The sequence below is a fragment of the Orbilia oligospora genome (genome assembly GCF_000225545.1).
Source record: "Orbilia oligospora ATCC 24927 unplaced genomic scaffold scaffold00007, whole genome shotgun sequence".
Classification (NCBI taxonomy): Eukaryota; Fungi; Ascomycota; class Orbiliomycetes; order Orbiliales; family Orbiliaceae; genus Orbilia; species Orbilia oligospora.
The window spans coordinates 1,610,918-1,631,946 of NW_011645564.1; the positions used below are offsets into that span (position 1 = coordinate 1,610,918).

The 21,029-nt window shown below is 45.6% G+C and overlaps 7 protein-coding genes across 7 annotated transcripts; 2 read left to right on the forward strand and 5 right to left on the reverse strand.

Moving 5' to 3' along the window:
• Positions 1-434: 434 nt before the first annotated feature.
• On the reverse strand, positions 435-1,067 carry AOL_s00007g449 (uncharacterized protein; the record flags this gene model as incomplete). The annotated part of the gene is made up of 1 exon (XM_011120350.1): positions 435-1,067. The coding sequence occupies one exon, from the start codon at positions 1,065-1,067 to the stop codon at positions 435-437; it is 633 nt and encodes a 210-aa protein (XP_011118652.1).
• A 1,622-nt stretch (positions 1,068-2,689) lies between these two features.
• On the reverse strand, positions 2,690-8,126 carry AOL_s00007g450 (uncharacterized protein; the record flags this gene model as incomplete). The annotated part of the gene is made up of 6 exons (XM_011120351.1): positions 2,690-5,366; positions 5,454-5,617; positions 5,672-6,514; positions 6,591-7,462; positions 7,535-7,583; positions 7,650-8,126. 6 exons carry the CDS (start codon positions 8,124-8,126, stop codon positions 2,690-2,692), a joined length of 5,082 nt encoding a protein of 1,693 aa, XP_011118653.1.
• A 2,832-nt stretch (positions 8,127-10,958) lies between these two features.
• AOL_s00007g451 (uncharacterized protein) lies at positions 10,959-12,283 on the forward strand (the record flags this gene model as incomplete). Its single annotated transcript, XM_011120352.1, has 2 exons — positions 10,959-11,085; positions 11,163-12,283. 2 exons carry the CDS (start codon positions 10,959-10,961, stop codon positions 12,281-12,283), a joined length of 1,248 nt encoding a protein of 415 aa, XP_011118654.1.
• Positions 12,284-12,448: 165 nt separating this feature from the next.
• AOL_s00007g452 (uncharacterized protein) lies at positions 12,449-14,051 on the reverse strand (the record flags this gene model as incomplete). Its single annotated transcript, XM_011120353.1, has 3 exons — positions 12,449-12,545; positions 12,632-13,664; positions 13,820-14,051. 3 exons carry the CDS (start codon positions 14,049-14,051, stop codon positions 12,449-12,451), a joined length of 1,362 nt encoding a protein of 453 aa, XP_011118655.1.
• A 495-nt stretch (positions 14,052-14,546) lies between these two features.
• Positions 14,547-15,526, reverse strand: AOL_s00007g453 (uncharacterized protein; the record flags this gene model as incomplete). Its single annotated transcript, XM_011120354.1, has 9 exons — positions 14,547-14,681; positions 14,746-14,810; positions 14,874-14,939; positions 15,003-15,013; positions 15,076-15,109; positions 15,172-15,230; positions 15,290-15,333; positions 15,414-15,444; positions 15,510-15,526. The coding sequence occupies 9 exons, from the start codon at positions 15,524-15,526 to the stop codon at positions 14,547-14,549; spliced, it is 462 nt and encodes a 153-aa protein (XP_011118656.1).
• A 1,882-nt stretch (positions 15,527-17,408) lies between these two features.
• Positions 17,409-19,156, forward strand: AOL_s00007g454 (uncharacterized protein; the record flags this gene model as incomplete). The annotated part of the gene is made up of 2 exons (XM_011120355.1): positions 17,409-18,793; positions 18,871-19,156. The coding sequence occupies 2 exons, from the start codon at positions 17,409-17,411 to the stop codon at positions 19,154-19,156; spliced, it is 1,671 nt and encodes a 556-aa protein (XP_011118657.1).
• A 526-nt stretch (positions 19,157-19,682) lies between these two features.
• AOL_s00007g455 (uncharacterized protein) lies at positions 19,683-20,736 on the reverse strand (the record flags this gene model as incomplete). Its single annotated transcript, XM_011120356.1, has 4 exons — positions 19,683-19,928; positions 19,993-20,189; positions 20,247-20,619; positions 20,701-20,736. 4 exons carry the CDS (start codon positions 20,734-20,736, stop codon positions 19,683-19,685), a joined length of 852 nt encoding a protein of 283 aa, XP_011118658.1.
• Positions 20,737-21,029: the final 293 nt, after the last annotated feature.

A 21,029-nucleotide genomic window follows, 5' to 3' on the forward strand; every position in this document is an offset into this window, starting at 1 on the left:
GTCATTGTTATTGCCATCGCTTTATCTAAGCCATATACTCCTCGGACAGCATCTCCGCCTCATCATTTATATATATTTGGTATATTTTCAGCTAGCTAAACTTTGGTTTTAATCGGATTCACAAATTCTCACCAGGCATTAAGGTTATTTAAAAGCTGGAAGTTGAGCTCCTCAAGCCATTGTTTTCTCTAATATACTAATGCAATACTTGTCTCAAACCAGACTTCGAAAAAAAAAGTGTTATGCAATACCACAAAACTCAGGGAAAGCTGCATTCGAGTTCTAGAATACTAGATCTCTCTAGGAACAAATCCAACCAGTTCTGATCGAGACCAGTTATCTTCCATAAAAGCTATCAACCATATTAAAATTGTTTATACCAGGCCATCAAGTAACGAAGTTTCCATCAAAAGACTCTTCATCCACATGAAACTTTAATCGCCCGTATTCCCAGATCGCATAATCTCTATTATTTCCTCATCGAAATCAACCGCTCGTTGAGTCGCCATAACTGCGTCAACCGTTTTACCCAAAGCAGCTTCATAAGCTACACGCCACTGTTCATCTTCCGGCCTAAGCGGCCTTAAGCTCGTTTCTTCATCATATTTTGGCGGTATGCACTTCCCCATCGCGAGGAGAGTCTGCATATTTTTGCATAGGACTTGTTGATTCCTTTTAAGAACACTAAGGTTTTCAAGTTGAAACTCGAGGGCGCTAGGGGGGGTAATTATATTCGAGAATGGTGTCTTCGAAGCTGCCTCGGGGCTTTTTGGGCCTAGCTTCCAGAAACCATCGTCTAGTACCAAATCATCATCTTCTGACTCGGGGTCCGTTGTGAACACCGCGGAGTCTCTAAAAGGTAGAGAATCAAAGCTATAGCTAACGGTAGTGATTGGCTTTTTCGGGGCTACTACGAGATCTAGTGTGTCCTCGAGGTCGTTTTCTCGCTTGACCGGATCGGCTCGTACTCCTTCCAAAACCTTCTTTGTCGCTGCAACGGTATCTTGTCTGGTTTTTTTTGCAGCTGGTTCTTTTCCGCTACTTGGGCCTGGTACAATTGGAGCCATGGTTGGAATTGAATCAGGGTGGTCTTATAGGCTTTTTCAGGTCTGTTTTACGAATTTGTATTTTAGCCTCGAAAAAAACCTTGTCCCCAATATCATCATCAATTCAATGGTCTTACCTGCAGTATGCGGTGCCTGATGGATAAAATACCCCGTTGTATCGGTTTTTGCAAGTCCAAGGAGTCGTATATGGTATTTATTGCGGCAAAGTCTCTGGAGTGAAGGCTTATAAAAGCAAGCTAGATATATATTTTGAAGAAGTAGCTAGATGCATTTTTATGAAAACGGGGAAGAAACTAGCTAGCTGTCTAAATAGCAAAGGCTACATTTGTATTTATTGTCATATTGCGGCGCGAGGGATTCGCAAGCACCTTGGAGTCGAGGCTATCGGATTCGCAGATCAATTATAATTTATCAATAATATATTTTATTTATTTTTGGCGTCTACTTTCCCGTTTACGACGGTATAAATATTGATTCTACCCAAGTACTAAGATCTAGAATATCGATACCGTGAGAAGCCGGGAAGGCCTTAAGGGAGACATTGTTGCATTTATTGTGTTGGTCCGGCGATACAATACAAGTGAGGCACTATAAGGTAGGAACGGATCATCCCTAGGACCTCTTCGGATCCACAGAGTCTCGATCCATAATTATAAATCTTATCTTAACAAAATTAGCCATCTGATAACTTCAAAGATATAATAATATATATAATACGGTCCCATCATGATCTCATCACCTCTGTTTTCCATCGATCATGAAAATACTATAACTAGTTAGTAGCTATCAAACACCCACCACCACGCCTCTTACTTAAACAAATAATAATAACAATAAATAACAATAATAATAATAATAAACATCTCCAATTCGTTCCTCGATTGAGTTAAAAAATAATTAAAAATAAAAGATAACCTCTTGGAAAAAAATACTTTTTTCTTTTCGTTAAAACCAAAAATGATTTCGGTGTGTGAATATTGCAAAAGGAAGCCACCCTTAGATATATAAATAGATAATCAGGAGGACATAGTTATATTAAAAGCAGGGAAAAAAAGCATAAGACGAAAACGAAGGCGAAGAAAGAAAGAAAACTGCATGTTTTGGTATCAAGTACAGAAAGGAAAAGAGAAAAAAAATGAACCAAAGTGGAGATTTAGAAGAAAAAGGTATTAGTTGAGAGGTTATGCAGAACTAAAACGCAACCGAGAAACCAGGGCCTGTTCTTATGTGAAAAGTTTTAGGTAATACACGAAAGGAACTGAAAAACCTAGTCGATGGTATCATGAAGTTTTGCCTCGTAATGAATTGTATAAGGAAAGGATGATAATGAGGGATTGGGGGGAAAGAAGAAAGAAAGCAACTAAAGGCACAAATCCGCAGAACTACGCCGTACCAAAAATCCAGGAACAGAAAAGAAAGAAAACCTGTCGTAGATACATTAAAGCGGAAGAAGAAATAATGGGTATGGAAACAAAGAACTAGATAAATTTTGTTTCCGGGTCTCGCGTTTGTGGTAATGGTAGGAAAAGCGTAAGACGCCCATCAATGAAGCGAGCCACCTTCTATGAAGCCTTGACTCTCATACTACTGCGACGGCGGACCGGCGGAACCTTGCAACAGGACTATTGTTTCGCCTCTCCAGCAACACTACTCGGAGCAGGCCCGGGGCCGGGTTCGTTGTCTCGGTCATCGTCATGGAGTGTCGAGAATTGCTGTAAAGTAAGCGCCTCATTTGCCGCCTGTTGTGCCAAGGCGACACGTTCTGCCTCTTCAGATTGTGCCATAGCACCGGAGATATCCTTCATTAATACATCACTGGGTTCTTGATTTGCTGATGCGGCGTCAAACTCGAACATCGTGCTCATTTCCTGTATTTGATTTGCAGTGGATGGGACATGTTCGACATCTGGATGAAGTCGCCCGGAGATAAAAGAGACTGGAGGAGGAGAGTTGAAAAGAAGGGTATCCAGGGCGCGACCTCGAATGCCATGCCCTGGCTCTATACTGTCGTGAAGCCCGGGGCGGAACGGAGGTGATTCTTGTTCTATTTCGTACCCGCTGCTGCTATAATCGAATTGAGGGTGATGGATGGTGGATGGAGAGGTGGAGGATCCCGGTGATCCAAGGCGAGGCGCGGGTTTGATATTCGTCGGGGTCTTCTGGGTAATATCTTTAGCTTTCTTGAACTGGTGAGCTTTAGTACGTAATTGAACAGGAAGCTCTTCTGGGTTTTCTATTCCGAGAGACATCATAAGCTTCTGCTGTTTTGTAGGCCTCGGCTTGCGAGTAGAAAGTGAAGCTGACAAGATTGGTGGCGGATCAGGTGCAATCGGCATCCACCGATGCAGTTCAGCACGTAGGAAATTATGCTCTTGTGCTAACAGAACCTCTGCGCCTTCGATCTTGCGTAGATAAAACCTCATTGTCGGAACCTCCGCACTTGTTAATCCAAAAGCATTTTGGCAAAATGGATGAAGGTGGTCTCTGAATTTTTGAGAAACGGAAATTATCCGCGTAAGACAGGCCTGTTCCTCCGGTTGAAAAGGTAACTCCATTATTTCCGACTCCCACGCCTGGAGGTCTTCAAGCTTTGGCCGAGCAGCGTCCCTCGGGATCTTAACCCGATGGTCGCAGATTGGACACGTATACTTGTCCTCCTCTTTAACTTTCCCCCGCGCGATCTTCAAGCACTTCCCGTGGTACCATTCATGACAAATCTCACACTCAATCATCATACCGGCCTCAGGCTGACGACAGATGCAGAATATTTCGCGTAAACGTCCCGCCTTTGAAGATTCCACGCCAAAAGATGGAGCCGTAGAGTTTGGATCAGGACTTTGCTCCCGAGACGAGGGTTCAACGGGGGTACGAGGACGGTCCTCGAGTGCGAAGCAGGCGTTATTCCGCCCTTCAACATATAGCATGTGGCTGAGCAGAATATGAAGAGGGGCATTTGCTTTGCCGAACAGCTTCTTTCCACGTCTCATCCAGTCCTCGTGTCGTTTCAGTTCCTTTTCAAGGTCGATTGTTCCGGCAGGTTTGACTTGACCAGCGGTGAGTGAGTCCATAACGTCCCGCGCATCTTTGTAATGGGGGCGTTGGTGGAACCGTACTGATTTTGCCTTCTCAACCAAGTTCTGAACTTGACGCTGAGCCTCGCGTTGCTTATTCAGAATCTGGTCAACTTGATCGAGAATCTCCTGCTCGTAAGGATGTAGCTGAGCCATTCTAGATAGAGAGTCAAGCTGGGCGTAATGGATTGGTTCCTGAGACATGACATCTCTTGCTTTGCTGGACCATAATTGACCGGCATTACGCTCAGCTTCTAGCCAGCCAAGAAGCTCTCCATCTCCGTTCTTCATTCCAAGCTCATACCCTTGATCAATCAAAGCTTGGCACTCCTTGAGTGTCACCACCTTTCCCGTATACTTCATATCTCTAATTTCTTTGATCCAACGACACTGCTGGATGAGTTTGTCAAGTTGTTCGGTTTCCACTAAATCCACATTAAAAGACCTCCCAGCCTCCGCTAGCTCTTCATACTGTTCGACGGTCATGCCACTGTTCGGCTGCGCGTCCGCAAGTGCATACCGTGCTTTTGCTTGGAAGTCGCTGATTGCTTCAGCTCGTTCGCGAAGCTGTTCGATCTCAGGAGCCTCGAAGGATAGCTGGTCGGCCTCCTGTAGTAGTCGCACAATGTTATCAACCTTTCTGAGCTCTTTATCGCGCTCTTCTAGCTCTGCAGCCTTAGCATTGCCTTTTCTCCAGACTTTCTCATTCTTTCTACGATTCTGCTGCTTTCGTGAAATGTAATTGGTAGCTTCCTCAACCCACTCATTTGCTCTTTCAACGAAAGACTTAAGGGCAGGTAGCTCAGGAATGGTCGCTGGAATCTTCTCCCCTTCAGCTAGAAGAGATCGCAAAGTTTTCAAAGCAGGTCTTGGGGATTCTAACATGAACTTTTGCAACTTCGCCGTCCATGCCTTCGGCATGTTGGCTTTGTCTCTGACCTTGTCCACCAGCTCCTTTAGTGCTTCGTCGTTGTGTTTCAGGCGAAGGATATGTTTATCCGATGAGCAGTCACAAATATCTTGGTGATGTTCGACGCATGCGACATTTGTCGTGCAATCGCAGATGACCTGGGATAGATAACAGTATGACTTGCAGACTATACATTGATACTGCTCTTCCGCAAGGTCGCCTTCAACTAATTGCTCGGTAATGCCGGGAACAAGTTCACGCAAAGTACTGCGGCGCTCGAGTTCGGCGTCTCGGATCTTTTCCAAGGCAGGTGCCAACCTAAACCCAAAGGTATTAGATACTGGATCCGAAATTTCCTTTTACTCCAAAAATTGACAAATAACAAGAAGAAGCAAAAAGGCTTACCAAAGAGCTGTCTTAATTGAACTATCTCTGGCAGCAGCTGTTAGTAAAAGTTCTTCATGAGAAAAAACCGGTTGCTTTCTGAATTCATGATAACGCTCGACACCAGCTCGACCATAGGGTTCCCAGTCAGGTGGCGCAAAATTTACAGCCTCGTTGAAGTTAAACTAAAGCAAATTTGATTAGCAGGTTTCGGTACAAAAAAAGATAGTGGAATATACCCCATGGTTAAATCCGGCATGGTAAGCTTGAGGAAATGTGATGACGAATTGCCCAGCGCGTTGGTCGATAGCGTAGACTTTGACACCCGCCTTGGTTAATGCCGTTGGAGTAAGCAAAGTCACGAGCTGGAATAAAAGATCGGGTTGTTGTTCAAACAGCTCAGGAACCGCCTCTTTCATCGCGTTTTCGAATTTGAGAGCATCTGAGCATGGAATTCCATACCAGGTTTTTGTAGCCCCAAAGTGTTGATAATTCGCAGAGTATGTGTAATGATCCTCGTTATGCCAACAGAATGTTGAGAAGCACATGCCAACGTATAGCCATGGTACTGTCATCCCGGAAACATCCGATTTAATGTGTCGGAATAAAGATTCGTTATGGAGAGGAAGTATATTGAGATTCCAAGGGTCGTGGGAATATTTATTCAGCGGATCCTTTTCGATGGCCGGGAAACCACTACCATGAGTTGTAGAGTGTATATCTGCTCCGTACTCGACTTCGACAGTCTCGTGTAAGCTTTCGACAAGACGCCAGAATTCTTGCTCGACATCATCTTCGGTGACTTGGCGTTTTGTACCCAGAATCGGATCGTAGGTCATCTTGGAGCCAAAGTAGTTTTCTTTGAAATTATTTGCCTTCTCTTGGAATTGTTTCAGAGAGTAGACAGGGCCATCTTCAAATCCAAACTCTCCAGTCCCGACAAGGCAACGATTGCAATACCAGTCCCTCTCTGGTATCGTCTTGACCGGGGGGTCCAAGCAGTAGGTATGATACCCATGGTCACAGCCATCGCAGAGCAGAAGCGAAGTTGCATCATCACCTCGTCCACACTTCTCACATTTCTGTCGCAACTTTATTAGTCAAAGACCTCATATAAAAATTTTTAAATTTTTTTAAAAAAATGACTATTAAACTTACTTCACCAGGCTTTGTCTTATTCGGGCGATCAGGTCTTGGGGTTGCCGGCCTGTGAAAAATCATATTCGAACCAGCGACTGTAGGCGCCTTCTTTAATCTCTTGCTGCGGCGTTCTCCAGACTCTTTCTCTCCATCGGCACCAGGGTCTTTGGAAGGACTATCGCTATTCTCGCTATGGTGACGTTTCGATCCTCTGCTAGAGGGTCGCGGGGTCTCATTTGGCGCTGGTGTCGGTTCATTTTCTTTCTTTATCGAATTGACAGCGGTAAAGGCATTTCCGTTGACCGCAGTAAAGCCACCCATGTTCACGGGAGTGAAGCCACCAGCGGGGCCTGGGGTGCTAGTTTCGCTAGCATCAACCGGTCCCGCATCGGGCATCGGAGAGTCATTATCCGAGTCGACCGGCTTCTCCCGCATCCCGGAAGAATTGAGGGCAAAGGCAGTACGTGCCAATGGTGACTCTTGGATGCCGCCTGGTGACTTCATAAAGTTCTTCGCCATTTTTCCTGCGGGACTACCGGCAGGAGAAGGGGTCAGTGGCCCACCATACTCAGCTTCCAATTGTTGCTGCACGCCGGGCTTAGCAGTCTTAACATACTCCTCATACGGATGAAGATATTTTTGGTATGAGTTCTTGAGTGATGTCGAGAGCGAAGACATTATCTTCCCGCTATACCCTAGGTCGCGCCCAATTTCGGCCCATTTTTTGCCTTTACAAACTTTGTCGAATCCTCCCCGAATGTCGACAGCCTTTTTTAACCTATAGAGATCTAAAGGTCGCTTATCCACACTGGGATAGCGATTGAGGGTCATTCCGTGTTGTGAGTGAAACTTATTGAGTTGATCGAGATAGTTAAGATTGGCTCGAGTCCCTGTTGGTGGCGTAGTAGTTAGTATTTCGGAATGAAGGAAGGAAACAGGGCGATGATAAGAGCTTTCCGTACCTCCTTCAACACTGTTGAGTTCCTGTCGTCGAGTCTTGAAATGAAATCGCTGTGAAAGATGTCAGATTAGATATAATCTTTGAAGCTCATAGGGGTTTTTCAGAGACGACCGTACCTCTGTATCGATACAAAACGGTGGATTCCACGTGTCCGGAGGGATGATTTTGACGATGCCATATTTCCGGCCCTCCTCAGAGATGCTCTGAACGTACTTAAACGGGTCCTTAAATTCCTCCTCAGTCGGTCGATATGTAGGAGCCTCGGTTATTCCGTGAGGTCGATTTTTCTTGGGTTGTTCCTTGGTAGAGGGAATTTGGCGATGTTCGACAGAGCTCATGTCGAGTCCCGCTGCTCTCCTAGTACTGAGCGGAACCCCTTGACTCGGGGGGATCATGGTAGACGCCATTCCGCCGCCGCTACCGCTACCGCCTCCTCCTCCTCCTCCCCCTCCTCCTCCTCCTCCAGCCTTCATTCGAGTCGTCGGAGTACTACTCGATTGTCCTTGCGAGGGAGATTTTCGGGAAGAGCCATTGGTTGAGGATTTTGGGGTGCCTTGAGCGGCAATAGGACCGTTACTCGAGGCACCCGCCATGATGGATTGTATTTTTCGATTTTGTTGGACCAATCGCCGATAATTGGGCAGAGGTGATAGGGTTGTCTAGGTTCTTTTATGTAGGGATGGGTAGGTGCGGTGCCGTATGCTCGAGTGGTTTTGTCTCGTTTTCCCTTGCTCAAAATTGGCGATTCGGTGCCGGATACATTGATTGGGAAAGTGATCGAGGGGAACGAATGGAAGAGCAGCGATAAACGGGAAGAGTGAATCGAGACGGATGGACCTAGTGACTATGTAAAACAAAAGATATATATAAGTACATATAGCGAGCTAGTAGTAGTAGTAATAGTAGTAATAGTAGTGATGGCGAGAGCTAGCTGATTGACCGATGGGATTGATGGATTGTGGCCGGTTGTGGTGGTGTTCAAGTTAGTGGTGGTGGTGGTGGTAGTGGTGGTTGTAAATGGTTGTAAATGGTTGTAAATGGTTGTGGTGGTGAAGAGAGGAAGTGCGAAAGGCAGGCGGGCTGGGCAGGGTAAGTTTGGCTGGCTGGCTGGCTGGCTGGCTGGGATGGGGATGGCGGATGGAGGGATGAATGAATAGTCTGAATGAGAGCAAATGGCCAGGCCAAAGGACACAAAATCAGCCGGCCGGGCGATCTGATATGATTATAAAAAGGCCCACCCAGCAAAACTCGACTCCATGCACATCACGAAACGAATTAGGATATCAAAAAAAGATCCAAACTTACCACGGATTAAACAACTATTTTAATTAACAGAGGATCTCTCGAGAAGCCAACCAGGATTTAATATACGGATCGAAAGTCAGTCGGGGGGGATGTGAATTCGATGGTGGTGATGATGGTGGTGGTGATGGTGGTGATGGTGATGATATCAAGCTCAGGAGAAAGGTTGTTCTGGTCAAGTTGGTTGGTTGGTAAGTATACCAGAGGAAAGGAACATAAAAGGAATTATTCTCCTTCCATTCCTCCTCCCCTTCTTCTTCTTCCTCTCCACAGTAAGTACTTACATATTGTCAGTTGTCAGTTATAGTCCCGAATTAAGTCAGGTATACGGTCTTAGGTATATTACTATGTATGGCACGGAGAGACCTCCACACACACACGCACGCACGCACACACCCGAACACTCCCACACTCCCACGCTTCCACTTCCACTCGCCCTCCCACTTACTCAATCGATTCAATCGGTCTAGCTGCTAATCAATCAATCGGTCAATCAATCAATCGGTCAATCGACCAGTTAACTGCATTGGTATGTCTTCTTTTCCTGTTTTCAACCGTCTAATTTATTGGTACCTTAACCAGTATGCATGCATGCATGTTCCAGAAGACCGGCTTTAACCATACCAGAAAACACTTCTCCCCCTCCGCTACCATCAATGTGCACTATAAAATGCTGCAGAAGAAGAAATTTTAAAAGAAAAATCACATTACGGTCTCACGTTTCCCACAAGAAGCCGGACCCGCGAATTTGCACCCGAAAATGGACTGGCATCAGTTGCATCGATGAGAAGGATAAAAAAAAAAAACTTAGCCAACCTGGACCTCCAACCCTTGAACGGTATCTAAAACTAGCTGCATATCCTCACTCGGTAGTGGGGAACTCGAACAGAACTAACTACAACCACACACCTTCCCTTCCCTGCCACCATATCAGATCATAATCGTACTTTCCGGTCTGGTACGCTCGCGTGTACGACAGCGGCGGCGATATCTATTGCGGGGTGACCCGAGGCATTTTTTTATATCGAATGCAGTCGGCCGGACTACATTTGAGAGGGCTTTTTTTTTAGCAAAATAAAAAATAAAAATAAAAAAAACTCTGAAGTTTATCCATACTTCATTCCCGACAAAGAAAAGCCCTACTCGAGTCATATACATACAGTATACTATCAACAGCTAGGCAGGCAAAAGTTGGATAATATGATTTAAACAAGATCTCGATTCGATTCGGATTGAGATGGATGGGTGGATGGATGTTCTCGGGTGGGAGCCCTAGTCCAGCGACCACATATGCATTGTGGCGCCGGCGGCAAATTTTTCTCCACAGCTGAATATAAACCCGTTCCGACCACATAGTACACACCAACCCGCACACATTTCAGAAGATCGTGAAAACTTAATTTGTGCTTCTCCTAACTTAGTTCCAAGTTCTAGGAAATGCATCAAAAGCCAAGGGAGAAACGGTAAAAATTCGCAATTGCAGCCCTCAGAATATAATACCATTATTTTTTTATGAGATCGCATTACTCTCATCCCCGTCCATCATGTGCCTGGCTGCATTCCCAGCACAAACTGACGAACATTGCATGCTGCATATCATCCCATTCGAACCCCGGTTCTTTCTTTGGGAGGTACGGAGCATGTACTCTGCACTCTCCCATGGTTTGTACACAGTGCACAGACAAAAGTATTTTTTCGAAAGTTAATATAATCAGCCTCAGCGACTACTTTTCTTCCCTGACATGACAGCTTAGAAGACTGTTTCGATTTCATGTCGAATCCTGATCGTTTCGCGGATCTGGATCCTGAATCTACTACTAAAATGTATCTGCACATGCTCCTCTTTATATTAATGTGCATCGTATGCTTCCTTGGGTAGTAACTAGACCGCGGAAAGAAAGAGAAGAAAAAAAGCGACTTTCTCAGTCCAATGTCCTGTTTGCATGGCCCTGCAGCCTTCACACCCAACCACGCCAAGACTAAGCTTCAGATGCATAAGGTAGTTTGGCTACTGGTTCGTGATTATGTAAGCTACCAACGACAACGCAACGCGCTGTCGATATAACTTTTGACGTCAACCTCGACGCCTCTCCCCGCCTCGACACAATCCCGCGTGTATCGCCATGTCGATTCGCAAAATGGCTACTTTCACTTCCCTCCAGCAGTTCCTTGTCGGAGCCAGCCAGAGATTCAATGCATCAGCCACTTCAAACAATCCTGTCCATCTAGTCGTGGGCAATGAATCCGCAGGTTCGCCTCAATACTCAGTACAATACAATTATTAAGAACATTTATACTCACTAACACCGTACACATATCCATATCAGACCTCGACTCCTTCGCTTCATCCATCCTCTATGCTTTCCTAGACACCATAATCAAGGCCCCTGATACCCCCAAAACCCAACCAATCGGTCAACCAGACAAAGACGTAACCGCCTTCTTCGATCGTATCTCAGTTCCCTCAATCCCACTTCTCTCAATCCCTCGTAACGAGGTAACCCTCCGTCCCGAACATGCCTACCTAACCTCCCACCTCTCATTCACTTTAAACGACATGCCCACCCTTTCCGACCTTCCCTCAAGTCTTCACAATTCGCACACTTCGATTACATTGGTAGACCATAACGTCCTACAACCGCCTCTGGCACCACATTTTTCGAACAGCATAGATTCAATCATCGACCACCATGTCGACGAAAATATGTATAAAAAAGCTGCACCACGTATAATTAATCCAACTGGATCGTGTGCCTCTCTAATAACCAACCATTTCCGAACACATTATGCAGCACATTGGAATAACCTCCCGGAGTCAATACATTCCGAAATCGCACGACTGGCTTTGGCTCCCATTTTAATGGATACTGCAAATTTAAAAGCCGAATCAAAGGTTACACCGATAGATATCGTTCAAGTTACCGAATTACTCGAACGTGCGGGTAAAGAATTCGACAGGAATGCATTTTATGACGGATTACAAGCTGCCAAGGGCAATATCACAGGATTAAGCATCGACGGCCTTCTCAGAAAGGATTACAAACAGTGGAAGGAGAAAAACGGCGTCGTTCTCGGAATTAGCGCAATTACTAGATCACTATCATGGGTTGTAGAGAAAGCAGGTGGAATTGAGAACTTTTCGGCAGAACTAGAAAAATACGCAAAGGATAGAGGACTTGATATTGCGATTGTCATGACGACAGACAATAGCAAAGGTTTCAGACGGGATTTGTTAATATGGGGTGCAAACGACCGGACCAAAGGATTTGCACAGAGCTTCGAGGACAGTGTGAACGAGAAATTCAGACTAGAGCGGTGGCCAAACGAGGAAGATGGAGTGACGGCAAGCATTGCCATCGAGGGCATGAAGGCTTGGACGCAGGCTTCCCTAGATTTGAGTAGGAAGCAGGTGGCACCGGTGTTACGAGAGGTTGCTGGTAAACTTTGAACAAATATGACATGCACGTGAAGGATAAGTATTGTAAGCAGGCGAAATTATACGCTCGTTCCTCAACGACTTTGGTCATGGCTGGTCTGGGTCGGCTTTAATCACTATATTTTGTAATGGTATAGTATTCTATAGATCTATGAGGTTTAAACCCAAATCTAAGATCTACAAACCATCTTCGTCACCCGAATCTAACGACCTATATGCTGGTTCATTCAGCTTACCCTCACCGCCAACAGACTTGTACTGATACCCTCTCAACCTAACCCATAAAACTCGAACGTTAGCCATCACCATCACCATATAAAATGAAACCTCAATCAAAAGGAAAGGATAGCACCACCATACCTAGGCCCCAAACCCGTCCCCACCGGCATCTCCCTCGTATATTTCACTTCAAACCCACTCCTCCCCTTCTCCCACCAACCCTCCTCAATACTCCTCCTAACACCCCCAAAGAACCTCTCCACAACCTTCAAATTATGAATCTGCAACAAAACCCACGCCGTCATCTCCTTCGCCTCCAAGCAATGTCTGATATACGCCTTATGATGTGTCTTACACGTATAACAATCACAACCTTCCTCCAAAGGCGATAAATCAGTCGCAAACTTCACATCCCACATATCAGTCGCCAAATCCAATTTATCCTTCCCACCATTATCCATAACTTCATCAGCCGAGAAACTGAAATGTAAAGCAATCCCAGCATCCGTCATGGTCCCCACGAATCCCACATTGAATAAATCTACCCCTCTTTCAACCATCTCAAGCACTTGATGCGGTCCGCCCACAACATCTGACTGTAACTTCGGTAACCCGGCCAGTTCCTCTGGTACCACATCCACCGATTCATTAGTCGTAAACACCAGTCCCGAAAGCTTTTCTACATTCTCAACCAAATGGCTTAAATAAAACCTCTGTCGTTCCTTCTCTAACGGTAATATAGGTGCAAAAACTGCAGGTAATTTCTTCACAGTATCTTTCTCATCCGTAGAATTATTATCACCACCACCACTACTACTACCACCAGCATAAACACTACCCAAAAGCTCATCCAACCATTTCACCGTCCTATTCACCATCTTTTGTACTCTATTCTTCCCCGGAGAAACAGTATTTGCAATATCTGCTATTCCGAGGACGATGTCCGGCTCTAATCTGATGACGGCGGATACATAGTCCTTGATTGGGAGGTCTCGAAAGCCGACTGATGTTAAGATCGAAAGGTTTGCATCTGAATTCGCTTTAGGACATGTGATATTTGGAGAGCGACGTGCGGAGAGGAGAAGAAAGGCCGATGAAGGGAGGGAGATGAAGGAGCGGAGGGTGGAGGGGTAGGTATAAAGCGGTGGGATGCGTTGAGGGGCTTTCTCTATGACTGAGGGTTAGAAATGGTATTAGTTAGTACAATATTTATAAAAATTTTAATATAGGTAAGTAGATACAAGAAGAGAATTCAAATAGATGATGGTGATTATATCTATTTAGTATTTAAGTACTAGGTAATTGGATTTTTAAAACAAAAAAACTTACAATCCTCGAGTGCTACAAAGACACCTTCGACGCCTGTATTCCTTTCGAAATTATCGGGCGATATGTGTGGTACTACACCGCGAGAAGTCGGTGCGAGGAAGTTCGGGGTTTGGACGGTGAAGCCCTTTGAGAGGTTGAGGACGCCGGTGCGCGCCGCCGTGGTCGCACCTGGTTGGGTCGTCGTGGCCGCTACATCTGTTACGGCGGTTTTGAGGACGCGGAAGGTGTTCATGGGGAACTTTTTTGGGCTTGCGACGGAGCGGGATGGTGGGGGTGTATCGGTGTTGATGTGGTGGTCGCACGTTGTATGAATTTTATGTTTAAGCTTGGAGATCGAGATCGAGGTAGCTAGTGGATTTTAAGAGATGAGGCTCTAGCTTTTGGAAATTTAGAAAGTTCTGACTCAAGTAGCTTCCTTTTTTAATTTTCTCTAGTTCTACACACTTAGTTGATTTCTAGAAGTAAATTTTATGGTCTTTTGGTGGGTTGAATCAAATCACGGATACGATCAATCGAGTTCATGGGGTAGTAGATTCTTCATGAGAAAGGCTTTTTTTGATTAATTTCTATCTAAATGTCTTTAGACCACACATTCCAGGCATAAATTGCATCCAATTCCATCTCCCTTATTTATATAAGAGCTCTAAAAAAAAAAATAGAACAAGAAGAAGAAGAGGAGGTCACAGTTTACAATTCATCCCGTCGTGGAACCCAAGGCATAGGTAATCTATGCCTTCTCGTAGATCCAGTCGAATTGAGAGACCTTGTAGGAGACGATCTCAGATTCCTGAAACCACAGAGCGATTTCCTTCTGGGCGCTCTCAACGGCGTCAGAGCCGTGGCAGACGTTGCGGCCGACATCCTGGATAATCAATGTTAGTTATGTGCCCCTATCGAGCTTAGGTGATGGGGAAGGGGAAACGTACGATGGCGTAGTCACCACGGATGGTACCTGGAGCAGAGGCAAGTGGGTTGGTGGCACCGAGGAGGACTAGAAAAATTAGGTTTTAGTAACTAGCTAAAGCAATGGAGGAGAAGTCAACGAGGAACTTACTACGACCGGTCTTGACGACCTCACGGCCCTCCCAGATCATGGCGCAGATTGGGCCAGAGTTCATGTCTATCATAAACACTTAGTTATAATTCTCAAGAAAGAGAGTTAAAGATAGCATTGTATTCTTACAGTCAATCAAACTATTCAACAGAAAGGTTAGCAATCAATGCAATTGTCAGTTAGGAATAGGGAAGAAACGTACCCAGGGAAGAATGGCTTTCCGGCCAAGTCGGCATCTACAATCCATTGACACGATTAGAGATAATTGACTTGATTATACAGCATAGAAGAAACGTACAGTGCTTCTCGAGGTGCTCCTTTCCGGGAGTAACGAGCTTGATGGCAACAAGCTTGAATCTAAACCATTGTTAGTACTATCTCAGTCGATAGTAATTCGAAGAAGGTGTTAAACATACCCACGCTGCTCGAAGCGGGTGATGATAGGACCGATCAAGCCACGCTATTGTTATGTAATAGTTAGAATCGCGTTCATCACTCAATTAATCAGAATTTCTTTCGAATAGCGGGGTTATTGCTAACCTGGACACCATCTGGCTTGATGGCAATGAAGCTGAACCGGACACCAACAGTTAGTATCTTTCAATTCCCAAGAAAACAAAGGTTAATAAAACTTACGTTCTCTCGTCAGCCATTGTGAATGATTGTTTTGGTTCGTGAGTACGAAGAAACTGGTTTCAATTGAAGATTTGTGGAGAAGAGAAGAGAAGAGTCTGTCTGGTGGATTGGAGGGGTAAAAGTGAAAGTGGGATGGAAAGAAAATAGCTCCAGCCAGACTAACTCAGACCAATCTCCCCCAAAGAAGAACTAGTGGGGTTTTTTCCACGTTGAATTTTTTGGTGGAGCTAAAAACAGCGCAACACATTTACGCTGCATGCATCGGAATTGATCCAGCTTAGCTTCAAGCTTCACATTGCATCGACGACGGGGATTGCCACAGGTTGCATGGGAAGATGAGGGGAATACACCAGCGAGGGGTGGGAATTCTGTCAAATGACAGCTATCACGGTACCCGCCGTATGTGATGAGCTCTAGCTTGACCAAACGTATGTATCAATATCTATATCGTGATCGTTATCTAACATTTTTGTCATGGAATACATAACAAGACCTTGGTATAAACACCTCTCCAACTGAATACCTCTTTTATTTCGAGGAAATGGGTTTAATGTTACTAACAATTACACGTCGTAGTCAAATATAGGTTGCATGTCTGATATTTACCCCTGCGCTAACCAAACCAACGAATACCTTTTAATGTGAATTATGTGCCTGTACAACGGACTCTGATTGATCTAACAGAGCAGCTGCCCTGAGGCCGTGGTTTTTGGGCAACTTCCTTCCCCCGGAAAAGAATGCAGGTGGGCGAGAGCTCGAAAAGTTGCTTGCTCTGCTGCACTTAGTCGGTTTCCTCGTCAGAGAATACCGCATGCGTAAGCTTCCAGGCACCTCGTCCCTCAATCTCGTTTCTGATTGGCCCGTTGACGTTTCATCTACGCCAGCGAGATCGATGCCAAACTCAGCATGGCTTCTCCTATGCACGAAACGAAAAGAATTTTCTTCTTCGTCCGCTGGTTATGGTTCCAAAAAAGAAGCTCCAGCTAAAATGTGTCGTGGCGTGGGAGTATACTGCAGCCTTGTAATTACGGAGTGCCGTTCTCAGCGTCCACCGACGAAAAGCGCGTCGATAGATCGCAATTTCCGGACGATGTCGAAGTCGAAGGCCTAAGGGGAGAAAAGGGAAAAAAATATTATGCATCGTCAGGAAACCTGCAATGAGCAGCACTTCATGTCACATTGTGGGGGGATCGTTTCCATTGGAACTGTTGGGGCCATGTCACAACCACGACCTCATGAACGAGACAGGCGGAAAGGGCTGTGCGACAGGCGAACACCCTTGTTATCGTATGGTCCTCCTGCCAATCTCTCTCGTCTCGCCCCGTCGAAGCTGGTGGGTTTGACGTCCCGACCATATACGAAGGTTATATTGGTTGGTTACTTGGAGCCGGGGGTCAGGCTCGCCTGGTAAAATCGGTGGCAGCCATCCCTTTATTGTGCTAACTTGGAGCAGGCCCAGAGCCATAGCCCATAGCCAGGCCCAGCTTCGATGCAAAGCAAAATATGGGCTGACGGCGGTACATACAGTTTGCATGCATGCATGGATGGCAAAAGGCCTCCTTTTCTTCGCTCGCTCGCTCTCTTCTCTTCTCTTACTCCCCTTTCCTTAATAAAGAAACATCTCGCCAACTGCTTGCCAGCATCATCGAATTGGCTGCAGTAGTCTTAGATCTCTTCTAGTCCTGAACGCCCATCACGAATTTCCTTTTTGTTCTCACTTACGCAAGTCTGCTTCGTCACTATCACGCTCTCCCTTTACATATAACACTCGTTCTATTGCCACTCTCTATGCGCTAGTTTGCCGTGATTGATTCTTGCCAAAAAAAAATAAAAAAATTTAAGGAAAGGCCTTTTTTGAGCATCTTGTATACTATTACTACAGTTATATAGCTGGCAGCCATGTCGACCACTACCGATCTCGTATCTCTGGAAGATACGCCTCTTACCACGCCTCAGAGCCACGAGCCGAACTCACTTTTGGACGACAATCAACCAGAACAAATCTCGAATACTCCAGCTCTCCCCGTATTGACACCCGAAAGGATTGCACTGAGGGTGAAAACCAACCAGTACCGCAAATCCGTCGATTTCCACCCTTCGGTTTCTGGTTCTAGCAGTCCTATCATGTCCCCTCGTCACGCAAAAAGGTCTTCTATGAGTTTTCCCGTCAATGTCACGCCATCATACTACCCTTCAACACACTATAGCCACCTCCGAAGCCCAATTCAACACACCTCGGCTGCTTCCGAATCTGTAACGACTGCTCAGGTAGTTTCTGATCAAGTTGAGCCGGCTAGTGATCCTATCGGCTTCTTGACCGTTCTCGCAGGCCAAGAACGTAGGGTCCTAGAACTCAAGGAAGAATTGCTAAAGGCAGATGTTGAGCTTGAAAAACTTAAGCGGAAATGGGCGCTCCACGAAGCCACTCGCAAGAGATCCGAATCTGCTACGGTTGAGCAGATTAGAAATCTAGAACTTGCGGATGAGACTAAAAAGCACGCTCGTAGAAAGTCTATCGGAGCGGCGAGGTCTAGCAAACGGACGACGACGTTCAATGATAATACTAAACATCAAAGAACGCTGTCATTGTTGGCACCTAATGGACAGCAGGCACATTCTTTCCCACAACCTGCAGATGTCGACGAGCCGTTGAAGCCTACACTCCCAAGGAGGGCAAACACGGTCAAGGAGACATCGTCGAGTTCTATGCTTTACGAGGGTGGTTATGAGAAGTCGATCTATGAGCCGAGAACGGGGAAGAGAGTTGGTCACCAAGAAGCACTCATCGCAACTGGCAAGCAGATGGCAGAGGATTTCAAGGAGGGCTTGTGGACATTTATTGAAGACCTCCGACAGGCTACTGTGGGCGAGGAGATGCCCGGCGGCGCTGGAGCTCAGAAACCGAAAGAATCTGTTACTCCAAGTACAACTCCTCTAAAGAAAAAAAATAGCAAGGTCAATCTCAAAATCACTCCAGTTTCCGGCTCGGCACTTGCAGCCAAGTCCAAGGCTTCAAAGAAATATAAGTCAGGACCGAAGGCGACGAAGCTAGTCGATATTGGAGATGATTTCTGGTCGGAGATGGACCCTGATGGCCCTTTGAGTTCCAAGAGCAAGGAAGTCGAGGAGATCGACTTTTTCAAGCATCCTGCTCTGCCGACAACCTACAAGAAGGGCCATGTTAAGCCAGAGTCTGTCCGATGGTCTTCCAGCACCATCGTCTCTGAAATGGGCAGCGACATCATGTCCCCCGGTGCATTTAGCTCCCCACGCACCAGCACCAGGTAAGCATCTAATGTTATATTGCACTGCTTGATTTTGCTTACCGTTTTCAAGAAAGTAAGACTAACAGTCTTCTCAGCTCTCGCTCTCGTTCATCTTCTCCTCATCACAAATTCATCAACAGCGAGCCATTCCCCGAGAAGAGTCCGGCGGAGTTGATCCAGTCGCTAGCCGACACACAACAAGCGACATGGGGCATGATCTCCGCTCCATTGGGAAATCTTAAAAGGACCGCCACAGCGGTTTTGACACAAATTGAAAAGGGACTCGGACCACCACCTGCCATACAGGGCTCCTACTATGATTTGGAGAACGCCAGACACGCTGTTACCACAGACCACACCAAGACTAAAAAGCAACATTAATACCCGGGATATAACGAAGATGTGTACTATATTATGACGACGATCTACACTAGTGTTTTTGCGACGACTCTTTTCTGCCGATTGTTCCTTTGCGACCTGACTTCAGTTTTTTTGTTTTTTCCAGTACCTTTTCCCTCAGAACTTCAAAAGCTAATTGGGCAGGCGGTATCATCATATGAAAACCCCATTATGAAGCCTTTCAGCAAGATTTTTTTACTACCGTTTTTATTTCCAATTTCTACAGATGACAACATGATAGCAGTCACTTTTATTATTGCTTTGACCTTCGACTTCGACTTCATTTCTCAGAAAACCCTTTGGAGATACCACTTTTTATTCAGTTCTTGTTAACACAATTGATTTGCGATTCGACTTATAGCTTAGCTTAGATTTGGCTGTATATATAGATTGTAGTCTAGCAAATGCATACATACTTTTTGGACTTCACATAATTGAATTATGTTCTAGACCTACTACTCTACTACGGAGGCCCAAACCAAATATGGGAACAGAATCTTTTCATTTTTCACCCATCCCCTGGCGTCGGAATGGTCTTTGCCACTACCTTGCTAGCTATATCTTTGAATATTGGGGACAGCGCATTCTTCTGATACTTGTCGAGCAGCGACTCCTTCTTGCCCTCCTCGTCTTTGATTTCCCCCTCGATCATCATGACGAACGTAGGATCGATTGGTACGGCCCCGAAGAAATCGATTTCGAACTGCTGTGCTAACACCTTTCCTCCACCAGACGAAAATACGTTCGTGCATTCCTAGGTGCCTCCTGTTAGTGATAAAGAATGTAAAAGCTTCTACGAAATGTGATCGAATACTCACTGCACAATGCGGACAGACAAAGCCGCTCATATTCTCGACTACACCTAGAATATCAATACCGACTTTCTTACAGAAGTTGACCTCCTTCCTAACATCTGCTGTTGCAACCGCCTGCGGAGTTGTGACAATAACTGCTCCGTCTACGATCGTTAGAGTCCGAAGCTGTTCTGCTAATGATATATGCTCGTCCGAAGTCCCTGTACGTCAATTAGTTTCCCATAAGCTCGATATCAATCAGTGAAGTAATATCCTACCTGGCGGTGTATCAACTAGCAAATAATCCATCTCTCCCCACAAAACATCTGTCAAAAACTGCCTGACCATAGCCGTCTTCTTCGGCCCCCTCCAAACGACCGAGTCTCCTCGATCCCTTAACAAGAAACCCAAGCTCATACACCTTATACTCCCACCACTCTTCTCCAATGTCTCCCCGCCATCTACAGTTACTGGAATCCATCCTCCTGGTGCGGATAAAACGGTAGATGACTCGATACCGAACATCCGAGGAATGTTTGGTCCTGTGAGATCGATATCTAGAACTCCGACATTGTGACCGAGAGTAGCGAGGGAGAGGGCCAGCTGGGTTGTTACAGACGACTTGCCGACTCCGCCTTTGCCGGACAGGATCTAATTGTAGTTACATAGGTAATTTGGTTAGGATTGCGAACGGTTAGATGGAGACGAGCGATGTGGATCGGTGGTACACACTAGAACGACATGCTTGACTTTCGATAGCGACGTCATGGTTTATAGGCGTAAGAAGCCAGGCCAGGGACAAACTACTAAAAACGTCTTGGGGTATAACAATGTATGCGTATGAAATATGTGATAATGCGGAAATGCTGATGTCGTGGTTTGCGACTACATGATGCGTCTTCAATTGATATCTGAAAGTTCGAATTCCAAAACAACGATATCGGGCAAACCCATTTAGATAGCTCTAGAAGCTTAGCAATCAGAGCTCAACCTTCGATGTCTTTTTGAGGCCCTGCCGCCAAGGACCTGCAATTAGCTTAGCTTCCACGCTGCATGTTCGG